The sequence below is a fragment of the Haliotis rubra genome, unplaced genomic scaffold (assembly GCF_003918875.1).
Source record: "Haliotis rubra isolate DU_JTF1 unplaced genomic scaffold, ASM391887v1 Scf255, whole genome shotgun sequence".
Taxonomy (NCBI): domain Eukaryota; kingdom Metazoa; phylum Mollusca; class Gastropoda; order Lepetellida; family Haliotidae; genus Haliotis; species Haliotis rubra.
Window position 1 is genome coordinate 318,387 of NW_025766614.1, and position 19,510 is coordinate 337,896.

General features: G+C 39.7%; 1 protein-coding gene and 1 long non-coding RNA gene across 2 annotated transcripts; one reads left to right on the forward strand and one right to left on the reverse strand.

The window, feature by feature from the left end:
* The first annotated feature begins 1,976 nt into the window (after nt 1–1,976).
* Nucleotides 1,977–18,379, forward strand: LOC124279698 (solute carrier family 35 member E2A-like). The gene is given in 9 exon segments (XM_046715537.1): nt 1,977–2,084; nt 3,877–4,217; nt 8,931–9,066; nt 10,975–11,032; nt 11,034–11,224; nt 12,812–12,865; nt 13,218–13,421; nt 13,722–15,046; nt 15,395–18,379. Coding segments are annotated over 7 exon segments (1,101 nt in total). The 5' UTR covers nt 1,977–2,084; nt 3,877–3,967; the 3' UTR covers nt 13,930–15,046; nt 15,395–18,379.
* On the reverse strand, nt 14,936–15,491 carry LOC124279700. The gene is made up of 3 exons (XR_006899452.1): nt 15,403–15,491; nt 15,135–15,214; nt 14,936–14,970 (listed from the first exon to the last, which is right to left on the reverse strand). It is a non-coding gene; the product is annotated as an uncharacterized LOC124279700 (long non-coding RNA).
* Nucleotides 18,380–19,510: the final 1,131 nt, after the last annotated feature.

Here is a 19,510-nt window from a genome sequence, read left to right on the forward strand (position 1 = left end):
AAACAATAAGCAGATACGCTATTGTGAAAGGTAGGTTATAATGCCCTGAATGTTAGCGATTTAGTAACGTGTCATGTTTAGATATTACTTTTTACGAATATGCACCCGTGAAAATCCGGGTTAGAATTGGTCTTCAGCAACCCATGCTTGTGGTAAGAGGCGACTAAAGGGATCGGGTGGTCAGGCTCGGTGACCTGGTCGACACTTGTCATCGTATCCCAACTGCGTAGATCGATGCTCATGATGTTGATCACTGGATTGTCTGGTCCAGACTCGATTATTTACAGACCGTCGCCACATAGCTGGAATATTGCTGAGTGCGGCGTAAAACAACAAACCAACCAACCAATCTTACGAATATGTAAATTGCTCTAAGTACATGTACTCAGAAATACTGTTAGAGACAGACACGCTAAACCGTTGTGTTTTACAACATGTTGAGTGCTGGTTTCAGCTGGTGCTGTCATGGACTCACAATCGCAATCTTAGCGCAAGATTTGACACACCGAATTTTTTATCGAACTGCATGTGCTTTGTGAAATAGGCGTAACTTCCAACTAAGTTAACCTTAACTAGTGCTTCGGGTTCCGATCCACAAAGTGTTCGTAACGTTACGACCCATCGTAACTCTGGCTTATGAATGACGTAATGCTACGAACGCTTTGTGGATAGGGTTCCAGGTTAACTTTGGATAATGGTGTTTTCTGGAATGGAATCTAGACTGTCTAAACTCAGCGACGATGATTAAAAAATAGGTGATGTGGAAATACTAACAAAAACTAGCGGCTCTGTTCCCTCCCCACTCCCCATTTGCTCCTACGGGCCTGATGCGAACTATGTTTATAGGGTGGTAAAGAGCAACGTCAAAGACCTGAAAGATTTCAGATAAGCACATAGGTTTATCAGGGTATCACGCTCCGGGCTGTATCTCAGATCACTGGCGGTGGTTAGATGAGGAGGCGTTTTGTGTTTTGTTGAAGTAACAATCAACCAATCTCATTAAAATAACATTAGCTAACCGAACACAACTAAACGAATACCTCTCTACGTCTACTATTGATGGCGTAAAGAGACATTCATGTAGCCTTAGTGATAAAGCGTTCGCCCGTCACGCCGAAAACCCGGGTTCTATTCCCAACATCGGACAATGTTTGAATTCCATTTGTGATATCCCTGCACTGATCTTGCTAAAAACAGCGTAAAACCACACTCACTCACTCATCGATGTCAGAAATAGTATTACAAACATATGTTTTGATAGCTGATGCTGCTACCATAATCTCTAAATTAACCTCATGATACATCTATACCCAATAGCTAGTGGGTGATACTAAAAACGGTGTTATATCTCGATGCTGTAGATAAGGTGAGGTGTCAACGTCCCCGAACGTACCTGATTACGTTATATAGCTGCCTCGGGCGACGTCGTCGATTATAGGGTCGGACATTACCAGGCCAAGCTGTTGTCTAGTCCATAGAGTCTACCCGAACTAGCATCTCCGTACATTAACACTACAGACGGGTTTAGCGACCAGCACATACTGACACGCCTTCACTTGCACGGAAACTGATGAGGTTGGTCAAACGGTTTTGTTATAAATAATAATTATCATCATTATCCTGAAGGTGTTGCCTTATATACCAACACAAAGATAACATCACGTAATGATAAACACCATGTTTCTTCTACGTATGTGTGGCTGTAAATGAATGAATGAGTGTGTGTTTGTGTGAGAGAGAGAGAGAGAGAGGGGGGGGGATGTCTGTCTTTGTATGTGGACATGAGTATATGGATCAATACGTTTGAGTAACCACTTATAACATTTATTTATTTTAACTAGGTGATTAACATACACTGTGTAATTATATGTGGCACATGAGTTATTTCAATCTTTATTGTAAGTAAGCTTGCCTTCCATCTTTTGGGGACCTGTACAAACTAGGCTCAAATAATATTAGTTGTGACGCAAGCGGTATTTTGATATTCAGGCGTAAGAGGAAACTTGTTCCGACAGATGCTCTCATTTGAACTAAGTCATGTCAAAATACGTGGCAGGAGTTTGAATTACCAAAGTATGACAAAGGTAGATCCACCGGGTCATCTGCTATTCCTTTCACAAATGTTATCGTTCATTCACGCCGTGATGATTTTTTTGCAGCTGATTGTAAACACTCGGTGCTACCGGCCTACACAGCCACGTTGTCAGGTAGCTGACCGTGTGTTGACAGTTCGGCTGTTGTGGTCTGAAGCGTGTGGTCAGTTGATTGTGATGATGCCATGATGTCTTTTGTTCAGTATTTTTGAGCGGAGGATGTTTTATTCACCAATCATTAATTTGCAGTCTTTTGTTACTTCTGGCCGTGACAAGTATTGTCATGAACACTGCTTTGATCTACGTAGCCTACCCACACCGTTCACAGAGTGCTGTGTCACATCAAACATAGATTCATTGATTGGTGTGTTGCCTGTGATGTTGTTCACGTGTAACAGGTATCATAGAGACATTTTGAAAGAGATGCAAGAATCTGATCTTTATTCCATGTATCCCCATGCATGCATTTGGGAATTGTTTAGCATATGTGATCCGTCTCAGTGACTTATTATGAGTTTCCATGAATGTTTGCTCATTTTATACACCTCTGGCTTGTTTATTTAAATTCCCCCTAATCGTAGAACCACTGCAGGTTAAAATAACAGATGCTTGTGAACTGCGCATTGGGGATAACCCCAAATGAGCTGTATGAGCTTAATATCACAGATGACGTATTGTCTGTCCCCAGACGATGAAAAGTGTTGTGTATCAGTTGAACCGATTTCTTAGATTTGGAAATGGGTACACACTCATTTGCAAGAGTTTTTATTTTGTTCAGGGTAAATGTTTTCATGAAAACTGTCAGTTCAAGCTGAACATGTTTTTGATAAATGATGGTAAATGGGTTTAAAAAATATCTGTACTAATTGCTCAAACGTGTATGTTTCCCATCTGAAATACCTCAAACATTAAGATAAATTACTTTGACTGGCCTCCTGTTATACACAGATCAACATATATTCCCAACTGTGACTTGTCAACATATATTCCCAACTGTGACTTGTTTTCTGCTTCATAAACAATGGGGGCGGTGGGGTAGCCTAATGGTTAAAGCGTTGGCTCGTCACGCCGAAGACCCGGGTTCGAATCCCCACATGGGTACAATGTGTGAAGCCCATTTCTGGTGTTCCCCGCCGTGATGTTGCTGGAATATTGCTAAAAGCTCGTAAAACCAAACTCAGCCAGTCAGTCAGTCATAAACAATGACACATTGGTGATTTAGAGTGAGAATGGGTCCCCACTATGCTCCACTTTACTCAGTCTAATTAAGATAAGATGTCACTAATGCTAAGCAAAGATCTAAGGCCATATCTGGGTCATAGCAGATTCACCCTTGACCTAACCGATCACTGTTGCTTACCCAACTGTGAAAGTGATAGTGAGAATGTTATTCAAATTATGAATCAATATTTTTCAAAGCTTAGTTGGAAATTAAGCGCAAATTTGAACTTATGCCAAAAACGTAAAACAAAGCTTCTTTCTGAATGGTTAATGCCAACTTCTTGTTATCATTTCAGTGTTAATGACATGATTGTTACATGACTTGTCATGTCTTCTGGGCCGAGATTTTCGAAGCTCTCTTAGCACTAAGATCGTTGTAAGTTAATGGCAATGTATGGCACTTGATCTTTGTGTTTCGCTGATGAGAAACTTAAATCTGATTTCAATGGGATTGTTACTTACTTAGTCGTGGTATTGATGGGATTGTATTTTCTAAATGTTCCACTTTAAATGAATGTTTAGAATATATATCATATTCATATATGTTATGTTATAGTTTCAGATGTGTCTTCAATAGAATCATCAAAATACTACGATACATGATGAGCCAATGAAGACTTGTTTGTGGCAAGTTGACTCCTCTCATTAAGATAATGAGCGTGACAGATGGGAACGGACCATCTGCCAGGAAACTTGAGGAGCACTTGAAGCAAGAAGAAGCAGACATGACTAAGGTGTCACTCCGAAGTCGAAAGATTAGTACAAGTGATGATTTAGAGAAGCAGGGACTGCTTAACGTCCGAGCTTTCCTCTTCCTGGTTCTGTGGTATTTCTTCAGCTTTTGTACTTTGTTCTTAAACAAATACATTCTGTCCACACTCAAGGGAGACCCAACGTTGTTAGGTGAGTTCTGATTAGTTGTCACAGATGTATTGGGTAAAGAACATATATGAAGTTTTTGTGATTATCTTTATGGTTTAAATTGAAATCTACACTGACTTTCATTCACAACAAATGTTTTCCTTCGTTATTCAATGACAAAACGGCCTACTGTAATACTAGAAATTGTGTAAAAAAGGAAAGGGGCATGGTGGGTGAGCTGTCTAAGGCGCCAGGCTAGTGATCCAGCGAGACTGAGGTGTAGGGATCGAGCCCACCCCGTGACCAGGTGTAAAAACCTTGGAGTCAACTTTGTGTGCAGACTCTATCAGTGTTGTCACAACCCCTAGTGTACAGTACACAACCCTGTGCACTTACAAGAACCCACGAATCCGGTGGTATATGACCAGATGATGGCCACATGAATACGTGCAAACACCTAAATGCGGGTACAGCAACAAGCAGTGAACTTGGACAAAGTACTGTGACTATGTGTCCCAGTCCACCTAGCTGTGAATAGGTACCTCTTTAGGATGAGAAAGCCACAATAAGTCGGTTTGCCAAGTGGCTGCAAGAGTTGTATACTCCCCAGGGAGTTGAGATTGATAATGCGATGTGCCGTTGAGATTGACATCCAATGATAGAGGGAATATACCAGCGCCTTAAGCATGCACTAGTTGTGTGGATATGTGTGCTATATAAATATCCTGCAATCAATAATAATGAAATAAAATCCCTGACTAAGCAACCTAATTTTGAGATTGCTGTTACCAGAACCACATATATATGTTAAGGAACTTATGATGTAGAAAATAGGATTGACATGCACAATTAGTGTCACTCACTGTCAAACACTTAAACTCCCAATATATCGCAATACGTATCGCAATACGAGTACCTGAATTGCATTATATTGCAATACGATATATTTGCCAATACACAGCCCTAACGATTTACATGAACAACAACAGGTAGTTGATAAACAAGTAGCACATACCTGGATGAGGCCAGATAGGGAGTAAGAAGACAAACAGCACAAGCTTTAAAACCAACAAACAGGAGGGAATAGATTGTAAAAACAAACTGATTGGGTGGTCATTGAATAGTTGAATCTCCCAATTGACAGCCGGAGAGCGGAAAGTCGCGGGTTTGATCCCCGACCTCGTCATTCCAAAAAGACGTTAAAATAGCGTACTTGGTGGTCCCTGCCTGGCACTCAGCATTAATGGGTACAACAAGGACTGGTCAGCTCGGAGTCAGTATAATGTGTCTGAGTGGGCTATTTATGCTTCACTGCGGCATGGTATCTCAGTGGGCTAGCACTATAAAACCAGCTTCAGTCTGGGCTAGTACAAGCAGCCGCACATACACATACACACGCATGCATGTCGTCATATGAGCGAAATATTCTCAAGCACGACGTTAAACCCAATTTCACCTCACCTCACCTCACCCATTTGACAGACACTGAACTAGAAGGTTAATTAGGGTAGCACCTACGGGTATAATGGAACAGTCCACTGTGTAGTGAGAAGAGCAGGGTGAGCCTGAAACAGGTTCGTTACTGAGAAGTTTGATTGTGGGTAAATAGAACTTTGTTGTGATTAAATGATAAATGATTTCTCTTCGCAAAATTGATTTCACTATCAATTACTATCGAATATAAAAAACAGGTTTGTCACTGAGAGGTTGGATTGTGTTTATTGATAGAAAAGCCCACACCCAATAATAGCATATGTACAACAGAAGTTAACTGAGAAAACGTTTTGTTGGAGATATATAGATATGTACATATTTTAAAACATTCTGACTTGCAGTAAATGAGACACCTGCATTGCCAAGTAAGATACGATTAATACCAATCAGTGTAATAATTTTAACAATACTTTTTAAAGATTGTAACAGTTTATGTCTTTGAGTAGTATACAATGGTCATTCAAGGAAGTAATGAAAAACATTCTCACATCCATGGCCACAATGACATGATTCGTCATTTTTTAAATATTTATTCTAAATAAATCGTAATTAAGTACACTCGTCAATGTCGTCATATATCTTAATATTGTGTGCAACAGATATACCTTCTTTATTCCATATGAATAATATTTAGGTTCACATTTGTTTTTCACGTGGATATAAGATTTAAATCTTACAACAGTGTCGCAATTTCTAATAGCTAAGTTACTGTTTTTAATATGATAATGCCGACTCCCGTTAGACTAGAAGGTTAAACCAAAATGTTTATGAAAATATACTGTTTTTTTATTGCAGTAATCAGAGCTCCAGATAAGATTTAGCTCATGTGGGTACTGTACCCACAGTATTTTGTTGGAGTGGGTATTATGAATGTTGAGTGGGTATTTCATTTTTCGTTACCCACTGATTTCAAATATGTGCATATTTCAGTCATTTTACTCACCTAAGTATTATGTCATTGAGTAGGTTTACTAAGCAGGGATGTCCTGCCTTATGTCATACTTAATCAAAACCAACTTAAATATAATGGAAATGATTTCATAAAAAAATCACTCATCCTATACTGACAGTACAACACTTGTCCTATACTAACAGTACAACTTGACAGCAATCGATGTCTTTTTCATTACGCAAGCGATTTTTATAAATATATTCCGTAAGCATTTGTTTTAAACTTTTTGCATATCGAACATTTTAAATGCGTAATTGGTACGCAACAATTATTTTTCAATGCGTAATTGGAAATTTTCTATGCGTATTTTACCCGGATACGCAGCTTATCTGGGCCTCTGAGTAATAAAACTTCAAATTACTGTCTTCTCGTCCATCTTTCAATATAAATAATATAGCTTCAGTTTGTTCCTGTGTTTTTATTTGGACTATTCCATTATGATGTGTAGGTAACAGGTAGTAGCTAATCTGTTCACTGAACCGTAAATGTTGTTGGTTTTTTTTGCATCTGCGTAATGGGAGGACTCCGTCTATAAAGGCTGAACCCGGGTAGACCTTAGCAGTCTCACACACTATGAACCACATTATTTTCACTATTAGCTAGCCCTCCCTGCAATACTTAACCCTAAAGCAAGTCTAGATGTCCCCAGATTCAGGATCTCCCATCTCAATGGGGCTCCTTTTCAGTTTAAATGGGTTTATTTGTTACTATCAAACTTATATATATTCAGAGACTAAGTCACAGTGTTAGTCTGGGGTAAAGCTTGTGTCTGGAGCTTCAGTTATAGAGGGATGGGTTCAAGGTGTTGCTGTGAAGAGCTAGTCGTACAGGTCAGGGAGAGGTACTTCTGTTTATTCATGCATCTCATCTGCATGGCTATCAGAAGCTCTAACTGTTTATATAAACATGCTTAGTTTACATAAGTGGGCATACGTCTCCACACTCACTTAGAACTACCTGGTTTGGGCTGCTTGTAGAAATGTTTCAGTAAATGTATGCACCTATAACATTGTGACACAGAACAAATATTTCAACGGCTGATAAACTGAAATGGTCTTTGAAGACAGAAGACACATTGTTAACTTGTTAACTGATCATTTAGTCTCTTCTTCTAAATTGGACCCTTGAATATCCCGGCTAGAATAGATCTTCAGTAACCCATGCTTGTTGTAAGGGGCAACTAACGGGATCGGGTACACAGACTCGCTGACTTGGTTGACACATGTCATCGGTTCCCAATTGCGTAGATCGAAGCTCATGATATTGATCACTGGATTGTCTGGTCAAGGCACACTCATTTACAGACCACCGCCATATAGCTGCAGAGATGCCAACCGATACGATTTTATCGTATTCGTTATGAAAATAACAACACAAACTACTGCGACTACGAAAGCAGTAAAAATATACGAATTTTTAAAAATAGTACATTAAATAAAATTATCAAATAGCATGTGTAAATTTCAATCACAATAAATTTCAATCACATTTTATTCAGTATCAAGCTATATATGGAGACTTACTACTGATTTTGCTGAGTACAATGTCAATAACAAGGTCTTAGAAAGTATATTTACATATTTTATTTAATATGAAAATACTTTGGAAAAGTTAATACTAATTTTGGGCAAAAAATGCTAATTTTTACATCAGTTTTTGGCTAAAATACGTATTAGGCTAAACTAGGGTTGGTATCTCTGTAGCTGGAATATTGGTGAGTGTGATGTGAATCAGCTAAACTAGGGTTGGTATCTCTGTAGCTGGAATATTGGTGAGTGTGATGTGAATCAGCTAAACTAGGGTTGGTATCTCTGTAGCTGGAATATTGGTGAGTGTGATGTGAATCAGCTAAACTAGGGTTGGTATCTCTGTAGCTGGAATATTGGTGAGTGTGATGTGAATCAGCTAAACTAGGGTTGGTATCTCTGTAGCTGGAATATTGGTGAGTGTGATGTGAATCAGCTAAACTAGGGTTGGTATCTCTGTAGCTGGAATATTGGTGAGTGTGATGTGAATCAGCAACCCACTAACCAGACTGGATTATTTGTCAACCTATGTCATGCAGCTTGAACACTGCTGAGTGAGGCATTAAGAAACAAATAAACCACCAAATGACGTTAAACAAAAAAACAGATGAGAGCTTGCAAAATGAGGATGAGATGGTCACAACCTGTGACCCTGTGGATCAGTGGAGGTTGCTGCTGATGCTGTCAAGCGCTGGTCATGATGAAGTCCTGAGTACTGTCTTGAGCTGCCTTGTATATTACTATATTTTGTACATTACAACATTGACGTCCTTCCTGTTTCAGGTGCCATGCAGATGGTGATGACGACAATGTTTGGGTTTATACAGATGTACCTCCCTTTGGGTATGTACAAGCCTGTACAGAGAGAGGGCAAGCCACCCAACTTCTGGAGGAACATGATTCTGGTGGGGACCATGAGGTGAGAGGACAAGGAACACACCTGTTTTGTTAGGACAAGTCCGAATTTTAAGCATGAATTACCAATGTTGCCAAACTTTGTGAAGAAATTAATGGTTCACTAGCTATTTCAGAAATAACAGCATATCACATGATCTCCCATCACGAAGAGCAGGACCCAATATTAACCATACTCTGTGTCAACTAGAGGGGCGGTGGGGTAGCCTAGTGGTTAAAGAGTTTGCTCGTCACGCCGAAAACACCACGTGGGTACAATGTATGAAGCCCATTTCTGGTGTCCCCTGCCGTAATGTTACGGGAATAGTTCTTAAAGCGGCAAAAAACTCACTAAAAATTAACAAAGTCAGTTCATCTATCATTTAGTGTCACTATTTCACACCATGGGCCAACCTTATACTGATAGTTATGAATTTATGCCTTGGCAGACAGCCATCCTTTTCAGCCATCGGTGAACTGAAGGCAAAACTTTGATTTGTCAGTAGACATGATGCAGTGGTATTTGCAGACAGCCCATCCCTGGTGTGACCTTGCTCTCCCCAATCTTCACTGCCTACAGTAGCTGTTGTTACACCTTTCACAGTACGCCTGGTTTCAAAGGGGTTGCTTTCACCTGGTGTTGATGGTGGATGTTAATAATCACCTCCCTGTTATTGTCGAGAATTCTATCTTGATAACAGAAGTACATTTTATTCTAGTGGGATTTACGTTATAGTGATGAGATGTTCTTGTCTAGGTGTTGTTCTTTTAGGCCCGTACACCTACATCTCCTTGACGTCCACTCGATTGACGGTATTACAGTCGAAAATTAGGTTTTTTGTTTTTTCAAATGTTGGGCAACTTTAAATATTGAAATCCACCCCCACGTTCTGTTCGCACAATTTGCCGTTTTGTAAGTTCATTGAGATACTGCCTAGGAGGTATTTTCAAGTGTGTGATTAGCAAAGTTCCGTTAGTGATTTGGAATCCAGTACAGGTGCTCACACTGTAGTCCGTGTGTTCATGTGTTACCATTATGTGTCTTGTGGTGTTCAGCTTACATCAGCTGTTATGGACAATCTGTTCAACATGTTGCTCATGTCAAACAACAAGGTCAGTGTCAAGGCCAGGAGATAAGGTGTACTGACTCTTTATGTTTTCAAACACCTCCTTTGAGCCTGTATGGTCTTGTACCTTTGAAATTGGACACGGCGCTGGTATAAAAGTTGATTGTTATATAAATAGATACCATTGACCAAGGTTGTTAATGCATGCATATTGATACCTGTTCAAGGGGATATGCAATTTGCGGTCATAGGGATATGCAGTGTTTTTTTTGTCTGCACATAATACTTGAAATACTGTATTACTAAACACTGCTTGGCCTTGAGGTGGCAGCACACTATACTCAAGAAACAGGTAGAAGCAAGAAATAACAATATTGAATTAAGCAACTAGGTCATGAAGTGCATAAACAGGCAGATTGTGTATTGTCCCTTTGAGCATGTTGAGAGCGTGTCTGTCTCCACTTTCAGGGCTTTCATGCTTGTATAAGAAATGCACTTTAGCAGCAGAGGACAGGAACGGTCTCCTGTTATGTGTACAAGTGACATAAGGGTCACTTATTCACGTGACTGCCTGTCAGTAGTCAATAGATTTCAGAGTTTTGCACAAAAACAGTTGGTCTCATTCAGTGGTGCAAAACATCCACTAGAGGTGGGTCACTCCTAACTGAAATATCATAAATATGCACAATCTTTGTAAAATGCAATGTGGGTTTGTTTGTGTTGATGTAAGGAGTTTACTAGTGAAAACTTCTGTCGCATTAAACTCACAGTCAGTGATAATACTGATATTAAAACACAAGTTTGATAAGTGAAGAAATAATAAATCCTGAACAACACTTCTCACTCAGTTATCCCATGTGTTTCAGATTTTCCACAGTTGTGTTAGGTCTGGTGGCTCTCAAGTTTGTCGCGGTTTCCTTCACGGGAAACTGTGAAGAGTTCGGCACCCTTGTTCACAGTGCTTATGTCCAGAGTACTGATCGGAGAGTACACCGGCTTTTATACCTTCCTGTCACTCATCCCCATCATGTTTGGGCTCGCCTTGTGTTCCGCATACGAACTCAGTTTTAATGTACAGGGCTTTGTGGCAGCCCTGGCCACCAACTTAACAGAGTGGTAAGTGCCAACAGTGGATGCTAATCTGTTATGGTTAATCTGGACCCCTGGCTCTACCAGACCACATTTACACAACACAACATTGTTACATCATCCCCAGCGTTATGCTTGACACCAGAATATCATTATGTCATGTTACTTTTGTTTGTATTTCAACAAGTAAAGAATAAAAGGCCTCGTACAGACAAGGTTTGAGGTTGGAACTTCGATATAGGGAGGCTGGTGGGGTATGTTTATAGTGAACAACTAGTAATCAGCAGATCAAAATGTATGTACAGCTGATAATATGTTAATATGATGTACTTTTGACCACGAACTGTCATGTCCCAGATGCAGTGGGACTGTGGGGTAAGGCTATACACAATACATTTAATTTCACAGTTAACCTAAACATTTTGACATTTGAATGTTTTCCGCAAACAAAGTCATTTTGGAGCACTATTAGTTTGGGGATATTTTCAGAAACTGTTCATTAACAATATCATCTAGTGACCCCTCCTCCTAACCCCACATACACGGGGCGGTGGGGTCGCCGAGTGGTTAAGGGTTCGCTTGTCACGCCGAAGACCTGGGTTTGATTCTCCACATGGGTAAAATGTGTGAAACCCAATTATCGAGTCCCCCTCCATGATTGCTGGAATATTTCTAAATAGGTGTGAAACTAAATTCTCTCACTAACCTTCACACCTGAAGTATTGGAGTAGCTATGACATCTCTTGCTGTCGTTTTGTCAAATATTCAGACATTCCTGAAAGCAAATCATGTGAAACTAAATTAATGAAAATAAATCGTCATCTTGTTCATTACCGAATGTCTAAATGAAAGTTTACCTCTGGCGTGACAGCTGTATTGATTTATAATCAGTGTATTTTGTGACAGCCTCTAACTAGGTGATGAAACTGTCCCCAGCTGTGCCTTTATGTGTGTGGGTTGATCTTAATGTATTGAACACATCTGGCTATTGTCTTTTCCCTCCAGATCCTTGCAGGCTTCACATGCCCCTTGTAGCCATTAGTTTCAAGGTTTATTTATACTCATTATCATCAATAAACACATGTACATGCCTTTCTGACATAACATTAAGAAATCATTGGATCAATATTGTGTGAAAACTAAACATATTTAGATTGGTTGTGTCTATTGATTCTTTACAGTGACAGATGTTATAGATTGATGTGCCTCCTTTATACACCTGGGAAGTATGACAGGATGGTGTACAATGATAGTCAATCAGTAGGGTGTAGGTGGAAATAGCTTGTGTACCGGATTGTTTAAAGATTTATAAGTAGACTTTGATTAAACATTGTGTACCTGTTCTTTCTGGTGGGTCTCGATTGTTCCAAAGGCGTCACATTATGTAACATGGTTGAAATTTCACAAAAATCTGTACATTTTCCAATCACATATAACTGAATCTCTGTAATTAACTGAAAACTTTTCACATGCCCTTGTTGGGTCAAATGTCAAGGTCAAGGACATATCCTGGCCTGGCCTGTCCTGTCTTCATAGAATTATTGATGTATTTGGATATGAACCGCAGTTCTTCTCTGTGTGATTGTTGTTACATTGTTTGTTTCTCTGTTTCAGTTTACAGAATGTATATTCAAAGCTTCTCATAAGTGGTGAAAAATATAGATATACGTAAGTATGAAGTTGGAATGTTAGACAGGCCAGTCATGACAAAGTGTAAACATTTATTGTGTGAGATTTGATTCTTGCAATATGGAAATGTGGAAGCTCATGAACATTTCTCTCTGCTAGGGTTGATCTAGAACATGAAAGCAGATACATTATGTTTTAAGATCCTTTTGAAAGGAAAAGACATGAATGTCAATATTTCTTGTATCTGGATGTCTGAAGATAATTTATCATATATGCCACCTCTATAACCCATTTGAAGATAACATTCTGCAGTGGAAACAGATGTTAAAGGATATGAATATCCTGCCAGGATGTAGTATCTGTAGTTAGTTGAGACTGTTCTCTGTTTCAGGCCTGCGGAGCTCCAGTTCTACACGAGCATAGCTTCAGTGGTGGTTCAGATCCCAGCATGCTTCGTGATGATGGATCTCCCCGCAGTACAGAAGTCCCTGGACTACACGTTATTATCTACACTTGTTCTAAATGGCATATTCTTCCATTTTCAAAGCATCACAGCATACGTCCTTATGGGCTACATTTCACCTGTAACACATAGGTAAGTCCTTGGTTGACACGTCATCGTATCCCAATTGCGTAGATCAATGCCCATGCTGTTGATCACTGGATTGTTTGGTCCAGATTATTTACATTTCACCTGTAACACATAGGTAAGACCTGGAGCTAGGTTAGCCATCTCCCTTCCTTTGCAGTGTTTAAATATTTCCAGTTCTAACCTGGATCTTCATTGTGTGCAAATTGATCTAAAAGTTATACATCTTAAACCTTTATATTCAGTTTCAGGGGATGAGTTTCAGTGTCATTGCCATGTTTTGTAAAAGCAACTGTTTCATTTCAGCGTGGCGAATACAGTAAAGAGAGCATTCCTGATCTGGTTATCTGTGATAACATTTGGAAACCCAGTGACAATTCTCAGTGGTGTAGGGACCGTCACAGTTACTGTGGGGGTGTTGTTTTACACCAAAGCCAAAGAGTATGACTCCAACAGACGAGAACACATTGCTCAGTATTCACGGACACCTGAACCAGTGACCAAGGAAGTTTGATGATAGTGACTCTCTAGACTCCATGCCTCATTCATTCTACATCCGTCACCATGGATACATTGTTTATGGGGATACCTGTTGTGTTGTTTCATGCTTGGCAGACTGAAGGTTTCCAAACCGGGATCAAAACATTGGGAAACGTTGCTGACTATAACTTACTTATGGCAAGCACCGAGTGTTAAACGTCCTGTATTGTAGTGTTTTACAGCCATATGATATTTGCCTCATTGTGGGTGATCTGATACAGCAAAGATAAGTGGAATTAACTGATGCCATAAAACACATATCAAGACTTTCCAAATAATTTAGTGTAGCTTTGAGAAATATGCCAAATGATCTGTTTTGGTTCATGCCTTTAGATTAACACTGGTTTTGTAAAGATAATTTGTCAGTGTTTATATATATTAAGCAGCCTTTCCTGTCAGTCATTGGAACTGAAGTGTTCAAAAAACCCAAAGAACGCAACGATATGATTGAAATGTTTACCAAATGATCAGGAGCCAAATGTGTACTGAGTTGTTCTTGTTGGTCTTGCTATAACATTCATCAATGAAATGCAAGTCCACATACACTTTTATATATGAAATATGTGTTTTAGGTAGACGATGTGGGATGTGTTTTATGAATGATCATGGTATTTATTGCAGTAATCTCTCCATGGGCTTGAATTATGTGTCTCATTAAATCTTGGCATCTCCTATTGCCATGTAAATATCAAATGATTGCTTTTAGCATTATCTGCTTTAGTTTAACAAATGCATTTCGTTTCTTGTATTGGATTATCATGTGTAAATAGATGAAGCTGCGGGGTAGCTGTTGGTCAGTACTGTGGTCTGTATAGCCATGACACTTCTCAGGCTTGCTTCACAATATTCAGTCAACTTTGTGTTATACACGCTTCAGAAACATTTGTTTGTTATGGATAAGTAGTAATGGAATATGTCAGTAGATTGATCTTTTAGAAAGCGTTATTTTCATTTCTTGTGTAATTGAAGGCAGCTTTAAATAGGACCATTGCTGTGGGTGGGTGAAGGTGATGACCTTTACATAGGACCATGGCAATGGGTGGGTGAAGGTGATGACCTTTACATAGGACCATGGCGATGGGTGGGTGAAGGTGATGACCTTCACATAGGACCACAGCGGTGGGTGGGTGAAGGTGATGACCTTTATATAGGACCATGGCGGAGGGTGAAGGTGATGACCTTTACATAGGACCATGGCGGAGGGTGAAGGTGATGACCTTTACATAGGACCATGGCTGTGGGTGGGTGAAGGAGATGACCTTTACATAGGACCATGGCGGAGGGTGAAGGTGATGACCTTTACATAGGACCATGGCGGTGGGTGAAGGTGATGACCTTTACATAGGACCATGGCTGTGGGTGAAGGTGATGACCTTTACATAGAACCATGGCGGTGGGTGAAGGTGATGACCTTTACATAGAGCCGTGGGTGGGTGAAGGTGATAACCTTTACATAGGACCATGGCTGTGGGTGAAGGTGATGACCTTTACATAGGACCATGGCTGTGGGTGAAGGTGATGACCTTTACATAGGACCATGGCGGTGGGTGAAGGTGATGACCTTTACATAGGACCATGGCGGTGGGTGAAGGTGAAACCGATGAGCTTTACATTGGAATTTGGCTGTGAGGGGGTGCACTTGCTTGTGGGTAAAACAGGTCCGAGACCTGCATAACTTTAGGCTTTCTTCCCACAATAAGCTAATATGCGAAGATATTCCTGAAATTTTGTTAAAGAAGCATGAAACCTAACTCACTCACTCACCCTCAGCCATACTATTGATAAAATGGGTTTGTTCTGGACCTTGGTTTGTCAGCACTGTATGTGTTTCACTAACAAAGCTTACACTTCACAAACTCCATGCCTACGTCTGATGTCGATCACTCCGTCAGATCTGTCTAAACTACCTCGGTTGTGGTGTGTTCAAGTGTGTATGATGCACTGTGCCCACCCTGTAACATTTAGGGGAACTGTTTGATGGTCATTCTAGAAGCTTTAGGAATAACAACATACACCATTAGGAATAACAACTTCTGATTCATTGCATATAGCAATGTTTCAACTTTATGTAGGGCGGTAAATCAAATGTTTGTTAAATGCAGTAAGACACAAGTTGTTATCCATCAAGTGTTGTTTATTTTTAATCTGCTTAACATTGTCTGCCACAAAAAACACATTGCTTTTGTAAAAGAACAATTTAGACTCATGGTTTTAATAAGAAATCTAGTTTTGTTACTGTAGTTGAAATCTACTCTCTGCACAAAATATCAAATGGTTTGTACTCTGAAGTTACCTATGAAAATAAGTTAACTTATAAGCTTTTACTCTGATGAATATGAATGGCAGAGACAATGTGACTGAATCATTGTGTACAAAAGTGAATCATTTAATTGATTTAAGGTGCTTTGCTTTCTCTAAGTCTCTGATGGGGAGACGTGTGTGCAATAGTGGAGAAGGGCTCAAGCAAGCTGAGTTTCCATGCAGGGTTATTTGTGTAATGGGTTTACGCCTGGTGCGGCACAGGGAACCATGGCCATCTGTAGGGACATCGGTTTGCTTCATAGGTTTTTGATTTTCTTTGTTGTGCCATATTCATTTTGTTTGTAGAAATGCAGAATCATGAAATATTGAATGAGCATTGTTTTGTATTGTGACCTGAAACAGATATGTTGTACATAAAGCAAAATTAATAGAATGCCTTCATATATTTTTAATAAAAAGTCATGTATTTTCCATTTGACCTCAATGAGTTAGGAAATGTGCATTGATTTTTTTTAAACTAATTAATTCAAAATCGAATTTAAAGCTATTGTGTACACCCATGCTAATTGTTCCCTGTATACTTCATTGTGATGGGTCCAGTGGAGGTTCCAGTTTCAGTAACATCGTTCATTATGTGTGGATGTTCTTATGTTACAGACACAGTATTTCTCAAAAATACCATTCCAGTAACCCCTGCTGTGGTATTGCTGGAATATTGCTAAAAGCCATGTAAATCCATACTCTAAAATATCAGGGCAGCTCTCTACTTGTCAAATACATATTTTGTCAGTGACCTCAAACACTTGCATTTGCTGAACTTTACAAGAACCAATAACACACCAGGCCAATTAACAAGGCACATGACCTGTTTCTGCAAGCATGGAAGTAGACCATCTATGACAGTGCTTCCACTTCCAGACAGCTGATTCTCCAAGCCTGTATATGTAAACATTGTAGACAGGGATAAACAGCAGACAATTATTGGATACTACCAGTAATTTATACTGGTAATTAATTGAAAAAATCAGTTGCAGAATCTAATTGATGAGATTATGCTGAAAGACATTAAACCATTTTAAATCACAAATTGATAAATTCTAAGTTTTGATAATAAATTTCAGAGATCATTTAAGATGACCTGTGGGTTACCCCAAACTATCATTATTGATAAGGTCACAATACTGGTTGTATAGAACTGAGTGGCCATAAAAAAGAAAAGCTTATTCTGAAGAGAATTATTTCAAAGGATAACAAATCATACAGGAAATAGATTGATTTAATGATTTGGATCGATGAAATCCACAGTGCATGAAGCAAGCACTGTTCCTGACCATTCGTATGTACAGCTGGACGGACATGGTTATGATTCCTGGGTGTATGGGGTTCCACAGACAATGATGTAGGCTGGGTTGTGTCAGTGCTGGAGAGGTGACTGTCGAAGCCCATGGAGGTGTCGGGGACAGCTGGCAGAAATAAGTAGCTGGCTCCCGATCCACAAAGTGTTCATAACTTTACAACCTATCGTAACTCTGTACTATATCATTGGCTTACGATTGACGTAGTGCTATGAACACTTTGTGGACAGGGTGCCTGGAGCTAGCCCTGGCTTGTACAGAAACGTGTAACATGTACAAAGAAACATCAGTCTAAAGCCTCACTTGTCCCCTAAGTACTGTAGGTAATGAATAAATATAATTAAATGTACATTATCATGTTTGCACAATTTGTTAATCTGATGATTACATGGGTACTGTACATGTGGATTAGTATAAGGTCGCTTAAAGCATGAAACTGAATGAGCCAATATTCAACAACGTAAGTTGAGGGGACAGTCACATGGGGAGCAAGGGAGGTAACTGAGTATGAGCTGTTCTGGGAGATCATGCACACCAGACTGACCCAACACAGAGCTTGGCAGACCATCGATCGAAGCTGTGTCTGCTGTGTAGGTTCTGTAAGTCGTGAACAGATCACATGGTTTTCAAGGACCCTTTCCAGTGTTTGTCAGAATGTGACTTTGTATTGTAATTGTATGTACAACACAGGACAACAGGTTATTGTTTTTGTATATATATACATATGTGTGTATATTGTGGGATGTCATGCCAAATGATGAGAGTTATGTAAAGAAGAATAGAGTATTAAACATTTTATTTATTTTCTTTTGTTGTTGTGGTCAACTGGATGCAGGTGTGGGCCAAATACTAGAGGATGTTCTATATCATCAGTATTATTCTGACTCTACAACACTGATCTCAGGACACTATGGATTCATGCAGGCTTGGATTCAGACCACACTAGAATCATCACTGTCTGTTGGGATGAAGCCAAATATTAAGCAGTATCTGGTTTCATGAACTCAAACTTCAAGTATCATTCTGTTCACTGGCTTGACAAGTTGTACAAAAGGGAACATATAGACCATGTTATATAGGTAAGTTAATACTTGCCAAGTGGTGTGCAGATATCCACTCCACACAACTACAAAGTCATGTATTGAATGTTGGCGAGATGATTCATCAATGCCTGCATATAGACATCAGTGTTATTGATTGCTATGTGATACCTATGACAGAAAATACATCAGTGGGGCATCTCATGTTGCATATCTGTTGAGGTACAGCTGCATGATGTGATGACAGAGGGAGTTGGTGATAAAGAGGTGACGTGAAATGGGGTTTAGTGTAGCACTTAGGAATATTTCGCTCATGTGACGACGTGCATGCGTATGTTTGTGTGGCTGCTTGTACTAGCCCAGATTTAAGCTAGTTTTATAGTGAGATACCATGCCACAGTTAAGCATGAATACCCCACTCAGACACATTATACTGACTCCGAGCCGACCAGTCCTTGTTCCCGTTAATGCCGAGCGTCAGGCAGGAACCATCCTCGATAATCTCCAGGGTATACGTTACGATCACTCTCCACTATACCCTGGATGCATCCACGGCTTGGCCCGATAATTATATTACCTCCCTTTGCTGGCTCCAACATTCTCACAGTAGCCAATCAGTTAAGCCGTCGTTACATCCAAGCTTGCCAGTGTCAACAAAGATAGCGGTCGCAGTCGCGAAGGTTTGATCGCAGTGCCACTCAGATTTTTGGGGAAATTACAGACAAATTGACAGATCTGAAACTTTAAAAAAAGATATGAAAGAACTCCTTCTATGTCTTTCAGAGTACCTCTGCATCAATTGTGTTGCGAAGATTAAACGGTTAGATAATTTAAGAAGCAAAGGTGAGTTGTGATTGGTTTGCTCAACTTCCCAGCGTAGACACCTGATAGGATAAAA